Genomic DNA, 20,755 nt, shown 5'->3' with positions numbered 1-20,755 from the left:
TCTTTATGCAATAAAAAAATATCAGACAAGGGTTCCCGGTGTCAAAAGGTACATCTTTATTGTTCGAACAACAAGGCTGGGATGCCACAAAAACATCAAACATCTCTATGCAAGCATTAATTATAAACTTTAACTGTGGTGAGAGCACAGCTAGACGATTTTTTTTAATTATACAAAAACAGCTTATAATATAAAAGTATTAAAAAGTACTTACATGCAGATTATTCTTAAACATGGGAAAATATTATGTTTTCCCAAACTGTAGTCAGCCAAAAGATTGACATGTGAAATAAGAAGTGAAGTAAGTCCCAGATACATCAGAGTCTTACATCAGTCCTTCTTGATATCAATCACTGTAAATGTCTCATATTGGGGAATCAGTACCTCTTTCTCATAAGATAATGTTTTTATCAGAACCAAGACATGTTATGATTTCAAAACAAGATTAATTCCAAATATCATTAAGTAGCCCATTAATAAGTATTAGTACATGCATTGCCCTCTCAGTAATTAAACTTTGATGATCTTCTTTTCTATCACAAAACTTTAAAGTAGGGCATTGAAAGATTTGTTAATGTATTAGATTTGATTAATAATCAAATCTTAAGTGTTATAATAATCACAGGTTGTTTTATGGACACATCTCTCTTATTTTTCTCCTCTGGTCTTTTATTTTTTCTGAGCATTAGTCACATCAGTAGATACAGAAGCCACATCTGAAAAAATATAAAAGACTAAAATGAATTAAAGGATTTATTGTTTCACTTTATTCTTGAATACTGATTGATGCTTGTAGTTGCTGTTTTCAGATGATACTTTTGAATGATGGTGTTATGTTATTTCGGTTTATCTCACCTTGATCTTCTCCCTTCTTCAGTTTGGAGTTCATGGTGTCGTCATCTTCACTTGTATTCTCTAACAAATTTCAAGTTGGGAAACTTCATTAGAAACAAAACCTGACATTCTCAGTTCTTTTCTATATAGATGTTTTTTTCTGATGTAAATTACTCAATATTAACTTCTTGTTTACGGATCCGTTTTATAAAAGCACCTCACATCTATGCTGCAGACTGAAAATCATCATATAACATTTTTTAGTGCAGTACAAAAGTAGTACCTGTGTGAATTATTAACATCTGGATATTAAACAAATTTTAATATAAAAAATCAATAATAACGAAATAAGTTTTATAAAGTGGACTGAAAGTGAGTAGAGTCCAGACAAACTGTAATTCCTTAGATCAAACAAACAAAACAAAGTTTTGAACACACAGCATTTTAAACACAAACATCTACTACACTGTAAAAAATCCAATTAATGAAATGTTGGAAGGGCAAAAATATATAAGTTAAACCAATTTTCTTGTTTGTGCTTAGTTGAGTAGACATATTATTTTAAGTCTAGATAAATCTGTGTTTAAAACATTAGGTGAATGGTTATTTCCAAATTCAGTCAACATTCAGAATGGCTATGTTGACTGAACTTATTAAGACAAATCAGGTCAATATGTGGACTTATGACAGCTATGTTTCCTGACAAAAAATGCTCATAATATTACTGTTATTTGGTAACAAAATGTAATTTTAAGAGTTGTTCAGGCGTGAATGTATGTGATTTAAGTTTAAATATGCGGTCGGTTAATAAAGATCGCGTCTATTTAAAAATGTGCTCGGACACTTTCGGACGGAGAAGAGCTCCAGATGAGCTCCAGAAAATCACAGACACTTAAGCGCTCACACCCCGCCCAGCGCAGCCTCGCCTCGGCAAGCCCATCAGAAACCGACTGCTGGCTCTGATATCTCTGTGGCGTTTAAACATGCGATTTAATTCATTTTAATTTCTCATACTTAATAATAAAAGGTTTACCTGTATGTTTTAAATCATATTTTAGGATTGCACTTAAATGATATCGCTGTTGAATGATATTTCATATCTTTCACATTTGTTATAACTGGGCTGCGTACTGCCTGCGAATTTGAACTTCAGAGCTGAAGGTGCGAGTGGAGAAATAGTCCCAATATCATAACAATCTTAAAACTTCTAAATATACCCGTGTGTGTACCCGTGTGCGTGCGTGTGTGCGCGCGCGCGCGCGCGCGTGCTCGCGCGTGTGCATGTATGTATGTATGCGCGTGCGTCTGTGTATTTTGAATTTAAAATGTTTTAACTCGGAAGGATCTGGATCACAGGGCATTTCATCTGAGATCAATCCGCACATATAACAACACCTGTATCACTTACTGTTTCACACAAGGAAGGACACAAGTCAGCCGTTTCCTCAAGTTCACGTCAGGTAAGTGTTTGTAATTAAATGTTAATTTTAGAATATATTAATTGGCAAAGAGGCAAATACTCAACGTTTTTGTAATTATACTTTTGTAAAGATATATTAGAAGTGTGTTATGTTATGTGACCGAAGTAAAGTGGAGCTATTTTAGTTAAGATAAAAAGCCTGGATATAGGGTTGGTTTAGAGGACAGAGTTTAGAACTCGGTCTTTATTATAATTGGGACATTTTTACAAACAAACCTTATATAATATAATACTGGCGTGCATTTTGAGACAAAACAATAGCACTCATATGTTAAGAGATGTCAGTAAGTTATTTTAGTCAGTGAAAAGCCCTGTCCGAGAAAACCGCCCAATAGTGTTTAATTATGTGTGATGTCTGAGGGAAATTTGGCCTAACATTAACGTTATTTAGGGAATAAAGTCTTTCACCGTCAAACTTTATTTTATTAAACATGTTATTTATGTATGTGTGTGTGTTTATATTCCTCTGTTTATCAAACCAGAGCGGAGATGATGTAAGATGCAGACCAGAAGGATACATAGCGAGACAGTCTCCGCTTGGACTGGCTGAGGAAAGTCTCCTAAATGGCCCTGTTCTGACTGACTTTGGAGGCTTTTTGGACTGTTTTATGCCCTCTATTTAAAAAAGACTTAATTCTGTATGTTCAGTCTGTATGATAAGTGACTAGTGAATAAAAAGCTTTTGTTTTTATGTGACTGAAGTTAATTATTTTGTTTACAACACCAGCATAAATTATTTGAAAAATAATTTAAAAATGTTAATAAAAAAATCCTAAATAATAAATATTAATTGAAGTAACACATAAAACATTGAGTGAATACTTAAATTTTAATTGACAGAGTCTTTGCTGTAAGTTTTTAAAGATTCAACTGATTAAAACATTTTAGTTGAATGAACTATAAAGCTAATTGAGCCAACATACTTTTTTATATTTGAGTCAAATTTGGGCCAACTAAAAAACATCAATCCATGTAACACTTTGGAGACAGAAATTGAGTGAACGTAAAATTTCTGTAGAACTAGTTACTAAAAAATAATTCATTGAGCCAACAATTTATTTTTTACAGTGTAGGCCTAAATATCTTTGTTACCTTAAACTGTGGTAGTATATGATATTACAAACATTAACCTTTAAGGCCATAAGATAAACCTTTCTTCATTTTGTAGCACCAAGCAGGAACAAGAAAATGCTCCTAGACCTATCACCCCAGACTGGAAAAGACAATATGTTCTTTTATAAAACAGGGCCCTATTCATGAATATCAGCTGACGTCACTCATATCTCAAACTTGTCTTCCGCCATTTTGAGTACTTGTGGTCGCAAAAGAACTAGAAGCTATGCCTTCAATATGTTGTGAGCATCAAAATCGCTATTTTTACAACACTAAGAAGGCGCGACACAACATAATACTTTGCTCAAAGTATCACCTGTGTCTCTACACGTGAACTCAAGCATTGAGAACATTGTTTGTGTACAAAGAGTTTACTAAAAAGAAGGTTTTGAACAACTGACTTCGGCTGTTTTGGTGTCCGCTCGCCACCATCTTGCCAGTCAAGAGGTATCAATCTCCAAATGAGACGTAAGGAGGGTGGAGAGTAAAGATGGATAGCTTCTAAAGCATAGTTCCATATAAATGCACGGATAATTTGTTGTTTTGTCGCAAGTGAAAAAAATATTGACCTTCTAGTTGAAAAAGGAGCCTCATATGAGATTCATTCATTTCCATTCGGAAATCGATTCTTCATGTCTGGCAAAGATGGTGAGCGGACGCCATAACAGCCAAAGGCAGTTGTTCAAAACCTTTCTTTTTAGTAAACTCTGTGTACACAAACAATGTTCTCAATGCTCGCGTTCATGTGTAGAATTCCAGGTGATACTTCAAGCAAAGTTTCATGTTGTGTCACGTCTTCTTAGTGTTGTAGGAATAGTGTTAGTTTGGTAGCAGTGGACAGCAGCTGGAAGAAGGCATCAGGGATCGAGTGGGCATCACACCCTAACCAAGATATTTTTTTGAAAGTAGCATTTCTTTTCATGACAGTCGAGGTGCAAAATGTTGTCTTTTGTAGCCATTTACTGTATTCGTACAAATCATAGACAGTAAAAGATAAGAAATCCGTAAATCATAGAAAGTCAGTAGCCTACTGGTACTCGGTAGGTCCTCAAGATGGCGGCAGTAAGCTGGAAAAAGAGCGGATGACGTAAAAGGTCCTATGACTGATATTCATGAATACCATGAAGCCGGTTTAGTTGGTTAGCAAGGAAAGTTTAAGATCAGCTTGTTCAAATCCTGCGTTTTGGGTACCATTAAAATAGCTTGTACACAAAAAGGCCTGTTCACATTGGCTTGGTTTTATCAACTCGAAAATAATCCTGTAACCTTGAGTTTGTTTAACAATTTTCATGGTACAGGTCCCGTTTTTTAACAGCCCTTCCCAGCCATGCGATATTCTACTAATATCATCACACTTTTTTTAACTTGTGCCATTGAACTGTTGTATAAAAGCAATATCGCTCTTGAAGTTGTGTGATACAGCTCTTAAAGTTCTTAAAACTACATTTTAAACAGTACTATTGAGCAATATTGCTTTAATACAACCAGAGCATCTGCAAATTATGCATAAGTATTTCTATTGTGTTTATACTTAAACAGGATAGACTCTCACCTCTGACTGAGATCCAGCTCTTTGGAGACTCTCCTCTCTCTGGGTGTTTACAGTAGTAGAAACCCTCATGTGACTTTGAGACTGTAGAGATGATCATCATGTCTCCTGTAGTCTGATTCTGCACCACTGATTCATTTTTATAAAATTCGGCTCTCAGGTTAGAGGGATTTTTATCTCGATATAAACAGCATAGAGTCAGATTATCTCCTACAGTCACAGGATCAACAGGACTGTCCAGAATCACATCAACATCTACAGAACAGAAGAAATGACTGATGATTATAAATTATAAAAATATAAACATTTGAGTTACATTTTCTGTTTAACTTTTTTGCCTAGCAGTTGATGAAACAAATGAATTAAAATCAGAGTGCAGTGTTTCCCACAGGATTTTGAGATACTGTGGCGGCGATGACGTCACACGCTGATTAGCATATATGTGACGTCATTGCGTCGTGTTTTACTCTTTGATCCGTCACATTATTGCATTTTAACACAACTAGGATGCTATTTTTACATAGTTTCTGTTCTGTTGTCTATAAAATAGTGACTAAACTGGACCCAGTAACGACCCACGACTCAGTAACTCTTTTTAAATCCAATCAGCTCTTTCTTAAACTGCTGCTAAAAACGCGACCTTATCTGAAAAAATCATCATACGTTTACATTGAGGCTGTACTGGTGTTGCTCTTCTCATCAGTGTTGTTGTGTTATGAGCGCTTTTTTATTAGAAATACGAGTGGTGTTTTATTATATAGAGCAGACAATTTGTTGCAAATTCAGAAATATGAGAGAATACACAGTTGCTGTTACTACAGAACATGTGCATGGGCATGCCGCATAATAGGTAGGGAGAGAGCTGGGACACAGACTCACATCAGAACGGGTATATTTGGGAAACACTATGCTAACCTTTTGTTAAGTCACTCTCATGATGAACTTAATCAGCCACCGACTTCTCTGTCAGTAACATCCGTGACTGCTGACGTTTACGCGAAAAAGAGAAAGTACACGGAGGAACACGGAGTTAAATACTTTTCACTGTTATGTGAGAGAGGCGTGCAGCCTCAGCAAAGAGAAGGGGGCCGGGGGCGCGCGCTGTTGCGCTGCACACAACGAGAGAGGGAGGATGGAGGCGCGCTGAGCGCTCGCTGCAATGAATTAAGCCGTTTTAAATAGTAAAATTAAAATGTAAATGGAAATCATAAAAAATCTATTTGTGGCGGCCAGTGTTGATTCTGTGGCGGCCCGCCACAGATAAATGAATATATGGGAAACACTGAGAGTGACTTTGAATTAAAAACCTTAATTATTTTCTAGGGACCAGAATATAATGGGGCTTGACCTGGGCAACCCAGTCTCACGGCAAATTGTGTTATAGTCACAAAATATTTGATACATTTATTTGTGTTCAGGACACGATTTTCCGCTTTTTGTGCCATGAGCACGAATGTCTTTTTCGTGTCACTCAGCACAATTTTCTATAAATAGGTTTTTGTGTCTGTGTCATGACTTTATTTTCTGTGACATTTTATGTATTGTTTTCTCATTGTTTATTCTCTATTTTTTTACCATTGTCCCTTGGGGTTGGGGTTAGAGTCGGGGTTAGGATGTCTGAAATGTAACAGAACGTCATTCTAACCCCAACCCCAAGGGACAATGGTAAAAAAATAGAGAATAAACAATGAGAAAACAATGATTTAAAAATATTAAAAAAACTAAGAGAAAAAACATAAAATGACACAGAAAAGAAAGTTGTGCCACGGACATGAAAAACTGTTTATAGAAATTTGTGCTAAGTGACACGAAAAAGACATTCATGCTTATGGCACGAAAAAAGGAAAATTGTGTCCTGAACACGAATAAATTTATAAAATGTTTTGTGACTATAACACATCATGAGTTATGGTAGACCTGGGTGTACCTGCCTGTAGGTGCACACTTGCCCTGCCCTAGCAATCATACATATATGCTACACTTTGGCAAGCACCCACAACACCTTAGTATTGTTATTTCAAGTATTAACATTAGCATTTATATTTCAGAAAATTTCAAATCTTAGTGTGAGCAATAATTCTAATGCTGTTTGCTTAAAGCTCCACTGATTTTTGAAATTACTAAACTGTATTTAATGCTGCTTTTCTTCATTATACACTGACTGTAAAGCTTTCATGCATCTGCAATTAAATACTACAGTCATGTTGACTCACTGTGTACTGAGATATTAACAGGATGAAGTTTCTCTCCAGATTCAGACTGACACCAGTACACTCCAGTATCAGATGTGTGGAGAGATCTGATTGTACATGTAGATGTTGTTCCTGTAGATCTCCAGTCTGAACAAGGTTTCAGTTTGTCTGTGTATCTTCTCACTGTCCATCCAGTAGAGTTACTGTGATCCTCACAGCTCAGAGAGAGAGATTCAGATGAGAAGTGTTGAGATCTGTTGGGTCTGATGATCAGAGAGACTGAAGGAGAAACACCTGAGAGGTCTTTATAAAAGATACGTGAATAAATTAATGATAAAAGACATTGAGTTTAAGAGATTGTTGTTGTTTAGTTGTGTGTAATAAACTCACCAGTGATCCACAGTGTTTGTGTGTTACTGTACTCTGTGTGATAGACTGGATCTCCTCTCTCTGCTCTGCACATATAAACTCCTGTGTGCTTCACAGTCACTGAACTCACTGTGTAGATGCCTTTAGATCCTCCACTGCTGTTTGACACCAGCTCATAATCAACATCTCTATTCACTTTAAAAAGGATCAAAAAGACTGCACGTGAAATACATACAATCACCTTTCACCTTAAAATGGGTTTGAATGAATCCAGTTGATGTATTTGTTATGAGATGAATGAGATATTACCTGAGTAAAGACTCTGTAGAGTGAACCAGCTGAATGTCCAGCCTGTAGATGAACTTCTAACCTCACACCTCAGAGTCACTGAATCTCCTTCAGTCAACCACTGCTGTGGAGAAACACTTAAAACTGTCTGTGGTTTATCTGAAAGTGATCAATCTCTCATGAATAACATGTTACACTTCATCTCTTCACACTAATAATGATGAACAAACATATAAACTCACCTGATGATACAGTCAGTGTAACAGCATCACTCATCTCAGTGTTTTGTTCACGTATCTTTCCTCTACAGGTGTATTTATTACTGTCAGTCTGTTGAATGTTGTTGATTTTACACTCTTGTGTGTTGCATTGTGTGATTATATTTCTGTTATTTGTCTTCTCTACAGTCCAGCTGTATGTCCACTCAGTGTGTCCTGTATCCTGTATGTCACATCTCAGAGTAACAGTTTCTCCTCTGAACAGCTTTTTGTCAGGATCAACACTCACTACAGGTTTAAGACTCTCTGTACAAACACAATGTATTACACAATATTTGATTACACAACATCCAGTAGACTGATTAATGTGACACTTCAGAGTCACTGTGTTACCTGTCAGTACAGATCCTTCAGTATCTGATGTGACTTCAGGTTTTGGTTTTGATCCTGCACGAAAATAAAACACATTCAGATCCTGAATAAGCTTCTTTCTGATTCTTTATCACATTCATTACTGACCTTTAACAGAGAGAGTCACATGATTACTGTCCTGTGAGGATGAGGGTTGTCCATCTCTCTCTCCTCTACACCAGAACTCATCCTGATCTGATGGTGATCTGATGGTGTAGATGTTTCCCTCAAACACTGAAGTCCCAGTTCTGCCTTTATACCACTGATATCTCCAGTTTAATGATCTGTACTGATCCTCTATCTCACACTTCAGAGTGACTGTCTCTCCAGTGAACACAGATGTGTCTGGTGTTACTTTCACTGTAACTCTGGGTAAAGCTGAGGAAAGAAGAAAATGAAGTTATAAAACTAATGAAGTCCAAAATCTGAATAAAAATATTAACTGTAATTTATATGAAATGGTGCTATTTGTTTTTTAAATTTTTTATTGTCTTATTAAAGATTTGCAAATTATTTAGCATGATTTTGGAAATGTATTATTAAAAATACAAATTACATTGGTATTAAAAGAAGCAAAATATCCTTTGCATTGCACACTAATCTTGTCAAATAAAGTGACTAAATCTAGCAGTAAATTATGGGAAAATAAAGGAAGATTCCCTAACAATGATCCAATCACAGTCATTACTGACCTTTAACAGAGAGAGTCACATGATCACTGTCCTGTGAGGATGAGGGTCGTCCATCTCTCTCTCCTCTACACCAGTACTTATTCTGATCAGATTCAGTAACTCCAGTGATAGTGAGAGAGTCTCTGTTTACAATGTAATTCTTAAAGTTAAACACTTCAGTTGTGTCTTTATACCACAGATATCTCCAGTTTAATGATCTGTACTGATCCTCTATCTCACACTTCAGAGTGACTGTCTCTCCAGTGAACACAGATCTGTCTGGTGTTACTCTCACTGTAACTCTGGGTAAAGCTGAGGAAAGAAGAAAATAAGATAAAAAAATTTAATCTCAGACTGTTTACATGAAATCACAGATCTGAAAGATCAATTAAATTAACAAACATATTATGGTCCTTATAAAATGAATGCACCACAAACATTAACCTAAAGTTCCCAATAGTTCATACACACCTGAGAAATACTTTTATATTTTACAGCAACACTGATATTAAACTCACCCCTCACTATGAGATAAACAACAGAGCTTGATAGTGAAGTCTGTGGTCGTCCGTGTATCTCTCCTCTACACCAGAAAAGATCCTGATCAGATTCAGTAACTCCAGTGATAGTGAGGGAGTCTCTGTTTACAGTGTAAAGCCCAGAGTTAAACGCTGCAGTTCTGCCTTTATACCACAGATATCTCCAGTTTAATGATCTGTACTGATCCTCTATCTCACACTTCAGAGTGACTGTCTCTCCAGTGAACACAGATCTGTCTGGTGTTACTCTCACTGTAATGCTGGGTAAAGCTGAGGAAAGAAGAAAATAAGATCAACAAAAATTTTATCACAGACTATTTACATAAAATCACAGATCTGAAAGATCAATTAAATTAACAAACATATTATGGTCCTTATAAAATTAATGCACCACAAACATTAACATAAAGTTCCCAATAGTTAATACACACATGAGAAATACTTTTGTAACGACTGAGCCAGATCAGACACACAATAACAAGCAGGCTAGGCACCTGGGTCATTAACACTATCCCCAAACTGCTTCAAAGCAGAACATATCTCCCGTGACTATGGCAACACATCAAGATTAGAGTTTTATGACCACAAAAGAATGTGGAGATTTTTTTTTAACAGCGAAACTAAACGTTTCCAGCGTACCTCTAAGTTTGTGCCAGGCCTAGGCCTTGTCTTTTCATTTACCAAGGATCATCTGCATCAAGCTGTTTCTTCTCTCATCAATCCTTTCAGCCAAGATTAACTGAAGCCTCACCAAACTACATCAGGACACTTTCTTTTAACGGGCAAGACATGCAAGTATCATAGTTAGTCTTATTCACTGATGCATCACGCATCATTATCACCTTTTAAATAAGGTGCATTCGCATTAAGTACCTGATGGTTCGTTTTAGGCTTTGATCTGCTGAATTTGATCTGCTAATTACTTCATGCTTTATTCTTTTATCTACTTAAGCCTTTACCTTCTTCACATGCTAAACTGTATGTATGAGGCTGTTTACACTTGGCATTAACATGCGTTTTCGTCGATCGGATCACAAGTGGACGACGTTAATGCCAGGTGTAAACGGTGTTCAAAACGTTTTGAACGCGTCCACTTTCGACCACTTTCAACCACATCCAGAGGTAGTCGAAACCACTTTCGATCGGATCGCTTTGGAGTTGCGGAACGCAATGTGGTTGAATGTGTTCGAACAGCCACACGCGACCGCCTTCTCTCCGCCCATTTATCTAATCTGAGGTATTAAACACAAGTTTTACGTCTTTTTTTGACTTCTGGCGTGAACATATGGTGAACAGCGCTATTTTTAGCCTTTCATTGATACAACTAAAGCGGCTGATCTCTGTAGTTTCGTTTTGAAAGCGTGAAAGTTGTGCGATCCTATTTCATCAATTGCGCTGAAAATTCAGAGAAAGCACTTACATACACACGTACAAAACACTGTGCAGCACGTTTACTTGCTAAACAAGCAGTGGACTCCGACATAATATTAGTATGCGTCCATATAATTTCATAATTACTCCCGCTCGCGTTTGAATGACAGCAGAGAGACTCGCCCACCGTCTCACAGACCACCCCCTCACAGTATTCAGGACAGAAGCGTTCGAAAGTGGACAAAAGAGACTGATTTAAATACCAGGTGTAAACGTAATGTGTCTCCTTTAAGCCCCTCCTTTAAAATCACTACACTTTAAAATTTTACAGCAACACTGATATTAAACTCACCCCTCATTATAAGATAAAAATCAGAGCTTGATAGTGAAGTCTGTGGTCGTCCATGTATCTCTGCACTACAGCTGAACCGGCCCTGATCAGATTCAGTAACTCTGTTGATAGTGAGAGAGTCTCTGTTTACAGTGGAACGCTCAGAGTTTAACACTTCAGTTGTGTCTTTATACCACAGATATCTCCAGTTTAATGATCTGTACTGATCCTCTATCTCACACTTCAGAGTGACTGTCTCTCCAGTGAACACAGATCTGTCTGGTGTTACTTTCACTGTAACTCTGGGTAAAGCTGAAGAAACAAGAAAATAAGATCAAAAAATTTTTTTTATCACAGACTGTTAACATGAAATCACAGATCTGAAAGATCAATTAAATTAACAAACATATTATGGTCCTTATAAAATTAATGCACCACAACTATTAACATAAAGTTCCCAATAGTTAATACACACCTGAGAAATCCTTTTATATTTTACAGCAACACTGATATTAAACTCACCCCTCACTATGAGATAAACAGCAGAGCTTGAAAGTGAAGTCTTTGGTCGTCCGTGTATCTCTCCTCTACACCAGTACTTATCCTGATCAGATTCAGTAACTCTGTTGATAGTGAGAGAGTCTCTGTTTACAGTGTAACGCTCAGAGTTAAACACTTCAGTTGTGTCTTTATACCACAGATATCTCCAGTTTAATGATCTGTACTGATCCTCTATCTCACACTTCAGAGTGACTGTCTCTCCAGTGAACACAGATCTGTCTGGTGTTACTTTCACTGTAACTCTGGGTAAAGCTGAAGAAAGAAGAAAATGAAGCTATAACAATCTGAGTTACAGACTTAAATACTGTTTTATATATATATATATATATATATATATATATATATATATATATATATATATATAAAAAAGTATTATATATAAAGTATATTATATATATAAGTATATATATATATATATATATATATATATATATATATATATATATATATATATATATATATATATATAAAAAGTAAAGGTATGTTTTTTAAGTATTAAAAAAACAATGCTCAAACATGTAAAAAAAACTTTAAGTGTGTGTGTATAGACCAGGGGTTCTCAAAGTTTACATTCAAAGGTCCAAATCTGAATTCCCATAATTTTCATAGGTCCGGAAAAACTTTATGTAAATCATTTGTTTATATAACAAATCAACACAAATAGTTTGGGAAAAACATAAGTGTATTTTGCATTTAAAGTAAAAATTTTTTTTTAAATAAACACAAGAAATATGCCAAAAGTAACCAGGTGCAAAATACAGAGCAACCTAATTAGAGAAATGGCACAGTTTGTTCTCCATCAGATGCATAAACCATGGCAAAAAAGTGTGGTTGGTAGGCAGAGACACTGACCAAAATTAGGGGTGCACCTATAAATTGGCTGATGATGCATGCTTCTCAATGAATAAAGGTGAAATGCCGCTACATCCAAAAGCCAGGGGGCGCTCTTGGGCAGAAACTTAATATGTGCTGCAGACGAAGAACCAGACACACGGAGATTCAGGAAATGTCTTAAGGATATATTTATATTGCTGTTTTTCAAACCTTTTCAGGTATTTTCATGATAATAAAGAATATGTATAAGATTATGTTTGACGAGTGTTGCTTTTTTAAATGCATGTTTTAAACGACTCAAACCAACAGTGATTGGTAAGGACTGATCAAAAGCCGTAGTACATGAAGTAGCTGTACATAATATCTGGGTGTGATGGCTACAGCGTCACACAGGAAATTTTTAAATAACTCGTTTTATTTTCGGACCAGGAATACTCTTAAATCTAAAAAGAAGAAAAAACTAAACGAATGGTTTACAAGTTTAATATGCAATTGTGAATTAGCAAATGCACACATTTAATCAATCACATAGAAATTATTAATGCACTTGTAATATGAATAGCGTTGCCACCCGTCCCGGTTTTCCCGGGATTGTTCTCTTTTTTGAGTCACAGTCCCGGAAAATGTATATTCTTTCCCGGGACACGAATTGTCCCGGTTTTTTGTGAAAATGTACTTTTAAAGCAGAATTTCCTGGTTTAAAATTAAAGTGTTTCCTTCTACTGTTTCTGTGTTCATCCAATCATGTGTCCGTAACCGGGCAAAATAAAACAGGTAACACGGTGGATTGGCCAGGCTTTTACTTTTATTTGATTGGAAGCTCAACTTATCGCCTAGCAACTACCTGTGCTGTCGGTTGGTCGCACGCGTCGCATCCACAGATTCCACACACACATCCTAGATGAAAGTTTGAGTTAGGTTGCTAGACTAGTCAGCTTTTAAAACGATCGATTTACTCAGTTTTGTGAAATGGAGGGAGAGACGGACGAGGAGGATAATAACACAACAAAATCGGGTAAGCCACCAGTGTCAAAAAAAAAACGATTTACAACCTACAACTCGGACTGGGCGAAAAGAGAAAACTTTTCAGAATGGGTAAGGCCAACCCAAGGAGACCCATTCTCCGCTACCTGTGTTTTGTGTCATGCTAAAATTTCAGTTAAATATGAAGGAAAAACAGCGCTGGAAAATCATGCAAAAACAAAGAAGCACCAGAGTTTTGCATTAAGTAAACGCAAAAATGTTGCCATTGCAACGTTTATGACAAAGAAAGGTTCACCAGAAGAAGAAAGGATAGCAGTAGCTGAGCTTAGCAGTGTATACCATGGAGTGCTTCACGGCCACAGCTACTTATCTACAGATTGTGGTAATAAAGTAAATGCAAAAATCTTTCATGACTCAAGTATTGCCACAAAAATGTCATGTGGAAGAACAAAAAGCGAAGCTTTAGTTCAAAACGTCCTAGCACCTTACAGTCAGGAGCGTTTAGCTACAGAACTGAAAAATACCCCATATTTTTCTGTCTGCTCTGATGCATCAAACTCAGGGAGCGCTAAACTTTATCCATACACAGTCCAATATTTCCATGAAGATGAGGGTGTTAAATATGGGCTATTGGATTTTTACGAAGACCCCCATGAAACCAGCAGAGCTATCTACAAACAAATTTTGGATATCACAGAAGCAAATGGCTTGTGTGTCAGCCAGATCAGTTCATATGGTGCTGACAATGCATCTGTAAATTTTGGCAAGCATAATTCTGTATTTCAAAAACTGAAAGAAGTCACTCCACACATCATAAAGGGTAACTGCAAATGCCACTTGATCCACAACACCCTGAAAAACGCAAACAGAATTCTCAGCGCTGCAGGTTATGATGTTGAATCCATTGTCCTAAAAATGTACAGTGAATTCTCATGCTCAGCCAAAAAAGTAGAATCTCTGAAAGAATTTTGTGTGTTTACTTCAGTACAGTACAAAGAGATACTGAGGCATGTTCCAACCCGTTGGTTATCTCTATTGCCTGCAATTCAGCGGATCCTGGAGTGTTGGCCTGCCCTCAAGTCTTATTTTTTGTCACTGGGAAAGAAGGATTGTCCTGACATTATCTGGAAGGTTGTATGCAGAAGTGGTCCTGATGCTGCCGACAGCAATGATGAGGATGATGTGACAGTCTCTGAATGTTTCCTGTTGCTCATGCACAATGTAATGCAGGAATTTGACAGCGCAATTCGGAAGTTGGAATATGAGAGTGCTACTCTACTGGATGTTCATGGAGTAATTAGCCGATTGCGCAGTCAACTAATCTCGCGTCGTGCAGACAGATTTTATGGTAGTAAAACGAAGCAAGCATTCCGAAAACTAAGTGCAAGAGCCCAAACAGAGTTTGCAACACTGGTCGACAGCTTCTTTGAAAAGGCTGTTCAATACCTAGAGGCTAACTTTGATTTTGATGATCCAGTTATGTCTAACGCTAGCTGTCTGGGACTGAGTGGTCCAATGGAATGGGATGCTCTCGAGCGACTGGTTGACAAATTAGCTTTGAGCATTGATGAAGACAAACTGTATCAGGACTACACTGTACTGAACAATGTATTTGAAAGCATCCCAGAAGAGCTGGCACCAGACAAGAAATGGGCTTTTTTTTTCAAGAAGGAGAAAGAAGCAACTGAATTGCTCAAAGTGGTATCATTTGTTTTTTCTGTCCCTGTCAGCAACGCCTATGCTGAGCGTGTATTTAGCCACATGGAGGATGTCTGGTCAGACAAAAGGAACAGGATGTCAGTGGGGTTGGTCAAAGCTGAACTTCAAGTTAGATTAAACTTTAAATTATCATGCTTGGAGTTTAAAGCATTCATTGAGGGACAGCCGAGACTTCTGCAGGCAGCAAAAAGTGATCAAAAATACACATGGAAAAAGAGGTGAGAAATGTCAGTTTTAGGTTTCCCAAATTTACTAAGTTAACAAAAACTTTAAATTTTAATTAAGTTGTTTATAATCTATTATAATACATGTAATCATGTTTTAATTGCTAAATAATAAAGCCTATCGTTGTACAAATGATTATATTTTATAATAGATTATAATTATGCAGTATGTTTACACAATGTTTATACAAAAGTGTATTTAATGTATGTATTTAATGTATGTATTGAATGTAGAAAGGAGTCCAGAGTGAGTGCATCTACATCAGGGAGTGCATCTATGTCAGGGAGTGCATTTATGTCAGGGAGTGCATCTACTTCAGGGATAGCATCTACATCAGGAAGTGTATCTACAACAGGGAGTGCATCTACGTCAGGACAAATATAGGTAAGAGAGGGAATAAAGTCCTACAACTGTTAACATAGTATATTAGCAAATATGAGTTGACCCCCCTCTAAAAAACAAAACAAAAATACATTTCATCTGAGTGTCCCGGTTTTTCACAAATCAAAGGTGGCAACCCTAAATATGAAGTGGACGCGGGTCCGGATCAAGTTGCCGTCGGGTCCGGATCCGGACCGGAGTCCGGACTTTGAGAACCCCTGGTATAGACGGTTTCAGCAATAATAACATAAACAAGCGGCTGTCGCGGTCCGCACGTAACTTCCGGTAAACTCCGCTAATAATACATAACAACAAAGTACTTTAAACGTAGTTTATTTATATAACAAGCAAAAAAACAACACATAGATTACCTAGGAAACCAAAACATGTGTTATTTTCGACGAGGCATTTGTTCAAGAGATCAGTTTAGCAACTAGTCAAAACGAAACCGGAAGTAAGGTTCGGATCCAGACGTGTATCACGTGCATCAGATGAAACCGTCTATATATGTATATTATATATAAATTAGATACATGTATGTATATATATATATATGTATATATATATATATATATATAAAGTTTTAAGTAAGTTTTAAGTAAGTTTTAAGTATTTTAAGCATAAAAAAAAATATCAAAACGTGTTTTATACACACACACTAACCTATAGGATTATTTTATATATACATATTTTTTTTCCCCTTCAACAACATTGATGTAGCATGACATGGCAAAATGTTACTCATAACTAACACTCACATAAGATCATTCTGTCTTGATTTACCCATTTTACAACCTTGACATTAATCATCCCATTTCAGTAACTCCATTGAAAGTGAGAGAGTCTTACAGTGTAACGCTTAGAGGTAAAAACAGCAGTACCACGTTTATACCACTGATACACCCCAGTTCCTGCACTCACACTTCAGTCTCTCCAGTGAACACAGATGTTTCTTTTTGCATTGCAAAAGTTATAAGTAGCTCTTGTGAAATTCAACGTTCAATATATTTGATACTTTAATGTGTATCTTGATATTTATAATGTTAATCATATTTGATGGTTAAATTCTCTTGTACATGTTGTATAGGACAGGTCATTCTTGTAGAACTGATTTAAACCCCAGTATATAAACTACAGGTTAAACTAAATTTTGTCATTGTGAGTTGAATATGACTGTATATTGTGATTGATGATGATAAACAGATTCACCTGAAACTGTCAGTGTAATTACATTACTGATGTGTAAGGATTGTGATCCACTGATTACAGGATTTAAAGTGAAAAAATATATGGTCTATAACTGTAACTGCCCCTCATCCAGTGTCTGAGGAAATAATAAAGTGAGTATAAATACTCACCCTGTACTGTCACTGTTATTGGTTCACTGTTTGGTGTATAAACCTGAGGATTTCCTCTTCCAGCTCTGCACTTGTACTCTCCTTCATCTGAGACTTGCACAGATCTGATTGTTTTAGTTCCTGTAGTTTTAGTGGATTCAGTGTTTGAAGGGTTTATGAAGATAAACTCCCATCCAGTGGACTGATGAACCTCACAGATCAGAGTAACTGAGTCTCCAATGAACACAGACGTCTGTGGCTCCACAGTCAGAGTTGGTGTTATATCTGAAGTAAAGAAGTTGTATAAGTTTATCAACATGATCTTGTCACTGTAGGTTATAAATCATCAACAGTGTATTTTTTATTTTACAAATAAATGTTTAAAACTCATATGACTGATGTGTGTGTGGATTTAAATAACAAAATTCCATGGTGGCTGACTTTAAAATAAAGGAACTAAATTGGTTAAAAAGTTTAATTTGAGCTTTTTCATTTTAATGTACATACATTAAAATCTATTTATAATCAAAATACTGCAGACATTTTTTTAAAACATGGAAAATTATTCAGGACAATGTATTGATTCATTGACAATTGTATTGTCTTAGATTATTTGCCCCATTTAAACCAAAGCACTAAGCGTTTTATCTTCTGTAACTGCAACTCGTTCAGTGTCCTATTTAAACATTTTCATGTGTTTTTAGAACAAAGTGTATTATGTGAGTATAAATACTTACCACTTACTGTCACTGTTATTGGTTTACTGTATTGTGTATAAACCTGAGGGTTTTCTTTTTTTCTGGCTATGCATGTGTACTCTCCTCCATCAGAGACTTGCACAGATCTGATTGTTTTAGTTCCTGTAGTTTCAGTGGTTTCAGTGTTTGAAGGGTTTATGAAGATAAACTCCCATCCAGTGGACTGATGAACCTCACAGATCAGAGTAACTGAGTCTCCAATGAACACAGACGTCTGTGGCTGCACAGTCAGAGTTGGTGTTACATCTGTCAATATAAAATCATTAAGAGTTGTTAGTTTTTTAACAATATTTTGTTACTGTAACTGCTAAATCATCATTGGTGCATTTTTATTTCACAGATAACCCCGATAACGTTAGGACGTTATGGGCATCAAGGTGTTTTGTTGAAGGTGAGTTTATACCAAAGATTAAGAATGAGATGAGCTAACTTGTAACCTCTTGCAGAAGAATATGTGTTGTGTTGTGTTGTGTCGTGTCCGAAAGTTCAAGCTTATTGACTTATTGACTTGTGCCTGTCAGGCAATGATTGTTCATAATTGCACCTATATTATATTAGAAATATAATAACAATAGTAATGTTGTATTTGATGGTGCTGCCACAGAAGTATTAAAAAAACAATGCTCAAAACATGTAAAAAAGACTTTAAGTATTATTTTATTTAAATGCATTATGTGTGTATTATTTAATGCAGCGCAGTGGAAGCAGATCAGCAAATTACATCAAAGTACTTTTAGAGCGAATTAAAAGCATACAGAGGAATGTCAACCTAGAGATATAAAGATGATTGAGACAAAAAGATGTCCTACCACACAGTCCTACTAATGACTAATTTATGCTATTTAGCTATTAATGTCACGAGTCCTGTCCTGTTTCAGGCCTAGTCCACACGGACACGGGTGTTTTTATAACCGGGACATCTTTTATGCAGTTCGGCCGTTCGTCCACACTATCAGGGCACTGAAACCGAACATTTTTGAAAACCCCTGCCAGGGTGAGGATTTTAAGAAACACCGGTTGCAGTGTTGTCGTGTAGACAGTAAAACCGCGGTTTTTGCCATGTGACTTCAGAGTGTGCACCGTTATCCGTTGTGTTTGATATTAAAAAGTTATATCGCCGCCTGCTGGTGTGGCATGCTCTTGACAGCGCTTGATTGTGTTTTTGCTTTTTCATGTGGACAGAGATAAATGTTGTCAATAAAAAAAATTTTGTCAATAGTAACAAAAGTAGCTAAGCTTAGACTTTATGCTAGATTTAGTGAATGTGCTTGCTTTCTTTCTTTCGTTTACAAAAAAGCACTAACAACAGATCTAGCATCTGTTTGGATGAACCTACTGTAGCTTCACATCTGTACTGCCCCAAAAGTGCCAGGCATTGCTTTCCCGGTGAAATGCACGCATCTTTTTATTGACTCTCTGCACTGCAGCTGCGCCAATCACATTCATATCTGCATTCAGTATAGAGCAACACATACTGCTTACAATCCAATCAACAAGATAAAAAAACCCATCTTATTATCCTTACCTTCAGTTTGTTCAGAGTGGATGTTTGAAATCAGCACTGTGAAGAACAAAGACAAAAACATATTGGCATTGTTTTACAGACAAGGATTAGCCAAAGCCAGGATTAGGCCTTAGTTAAATTAAGATGTTTAAATAGACATTCCACTTTTTTTAAATATGCAAATTTTCCAGCTCCCCTAAAATGAAACATTTGAATCTTAATGTTTTGGAATCCATTCAGCTGATCTCCTGGCTCCTTTAGCATAGCTTAGCACAATCCATTGAATCTGATTAGACCATTAGCATTGCGCAAAAAAAATAACCAAAGAGTTTCAATATTTTTCCTATTTAAAACTTTGACTCTTTTGTAGTTACATTGTGTACTAAGACTGACAGAAAATTAAAAGTTGCAATATTCTGGGCAGTTTTCTAGGAACTATACACTCAAACTGGCGTAATAATCATAGACTTTGCTGCTGTAACATGGCTGCAGCAGGCGTAGTGATATTACGCACTGCCCGAAAATAGGCCTCTTGGTTACTTTCAATAGCAGGGGACTATTTTCGGGCAAAAAAGTGGAATGTCCCTTTAAGCATTTTTTATAAACATGCCTTAGAAAAAGACATAACTAATGTGTATTTTGAGACAAATCAATTGCACTGGCATATTTAAGATCTGTCAGTGCAAGATATCTTCAGTTGAGAAGCTCAAACATGTTTTTTGGTCCTTGTCTGTAAAACCAGGGATTACAGTTTAAACATAAATAAAACAAACAAATAAAAGAATAAAACAACTTTCTCACAGTGATAGAAGTAATACAGTCTAGTAGTATAATATATTAATTTAATAGATAATGGATTCTTTCAAGAAGAACATTTGAAGAGTTTTGTTTTGATTTATGTGTGGATTTGAGTCTATTTGACATGACTTAATCCCAGCGTTTATCAAAAGGAAATTTGTCTTTGTCCCTGAATTTATTTTGTGTGATTTATTATTTAAGCATTGCATTGTGATTGCCTTTTATTTAAATTAGTTGAAATGTATTAGGTGTTACATACAGGTATAGACAGATTAAAGTATTTATTAA

The 20,755-nt window shown here is 36.3% G+C and overlaps 2 protein-coding genes across 2 annotated transcripts; both read right to left on the bottom strand.

Moving 5' to 3' along the window:
* Window positions 1-37: 37 nt before the first annotated feature.
* Window positions 38-19,751, bottom strand: LOC135769186 (cell adhesion molecule CEACAM5-like). The gene is made up of 10 exons (XM_073813732.1): window positions 19,691-19,751; window positions 18,145-18,411; window positions 17,429-17,692; window positions 8,068-8,349; window positions 7,859-7,984; window positions 7,559-7,732; window positions 7,190-7,462; window positions 4,980-5,231; window positions 856-915; window positions 38-716 (listed from the first exon to the last, which is right to left on the bottom strand). Exons 1-10 carry the CDS (start codon window positions 19,749-19,751, stop codon window positions 670-672), a joined length of 1,806 nt encoding a protein of 601 aa, XP_073669833.1. The 3' UTR covers window positions 38-669.
* Window positions 8,555-13,657, bottom strand: LOC141281878 (B-cell receptor CD22-like). The gene is made up of 6 exons (XM_073813703.1): window positions 13,606-13,657; window positions 11,889-12,179; window positions 11,388-11,678; window positions 9,644-9,934; window positions 9,147-9,437; window positions 8,555-8,832 (listed from the first exon to the last, which is right to left on the bottom strand). Exons 1-6 carry the CDS (start codon window positions 13,655-13,657, stop codon window positions 8,555-8,557), a joined length of 1,494 nt encoding a protein of 497 aa, XP_073669804.1.
* Window positions 19,752-20,755: the final 1,004 nt, after the last annotated feature.

This window comes from Paramisgurnus dabryanus, chromosome 3 (genome assembly GCF_030506205.2).
Source record: "Paramisgurnus dabryanus chromosome 3, PD_genome_1.1, whole genome shotgun sequence".
NCBI classification, from domain to species: Eukaryota; Metazoa; Chordata; class Actinopteri; order Cypriniformes; family Cobitidae; genus Paramisgurnus; species Paramisgurnus dabryanus.
This window is presented reverse-complemented; position numbering and strand designations above follow the sequence as displayed.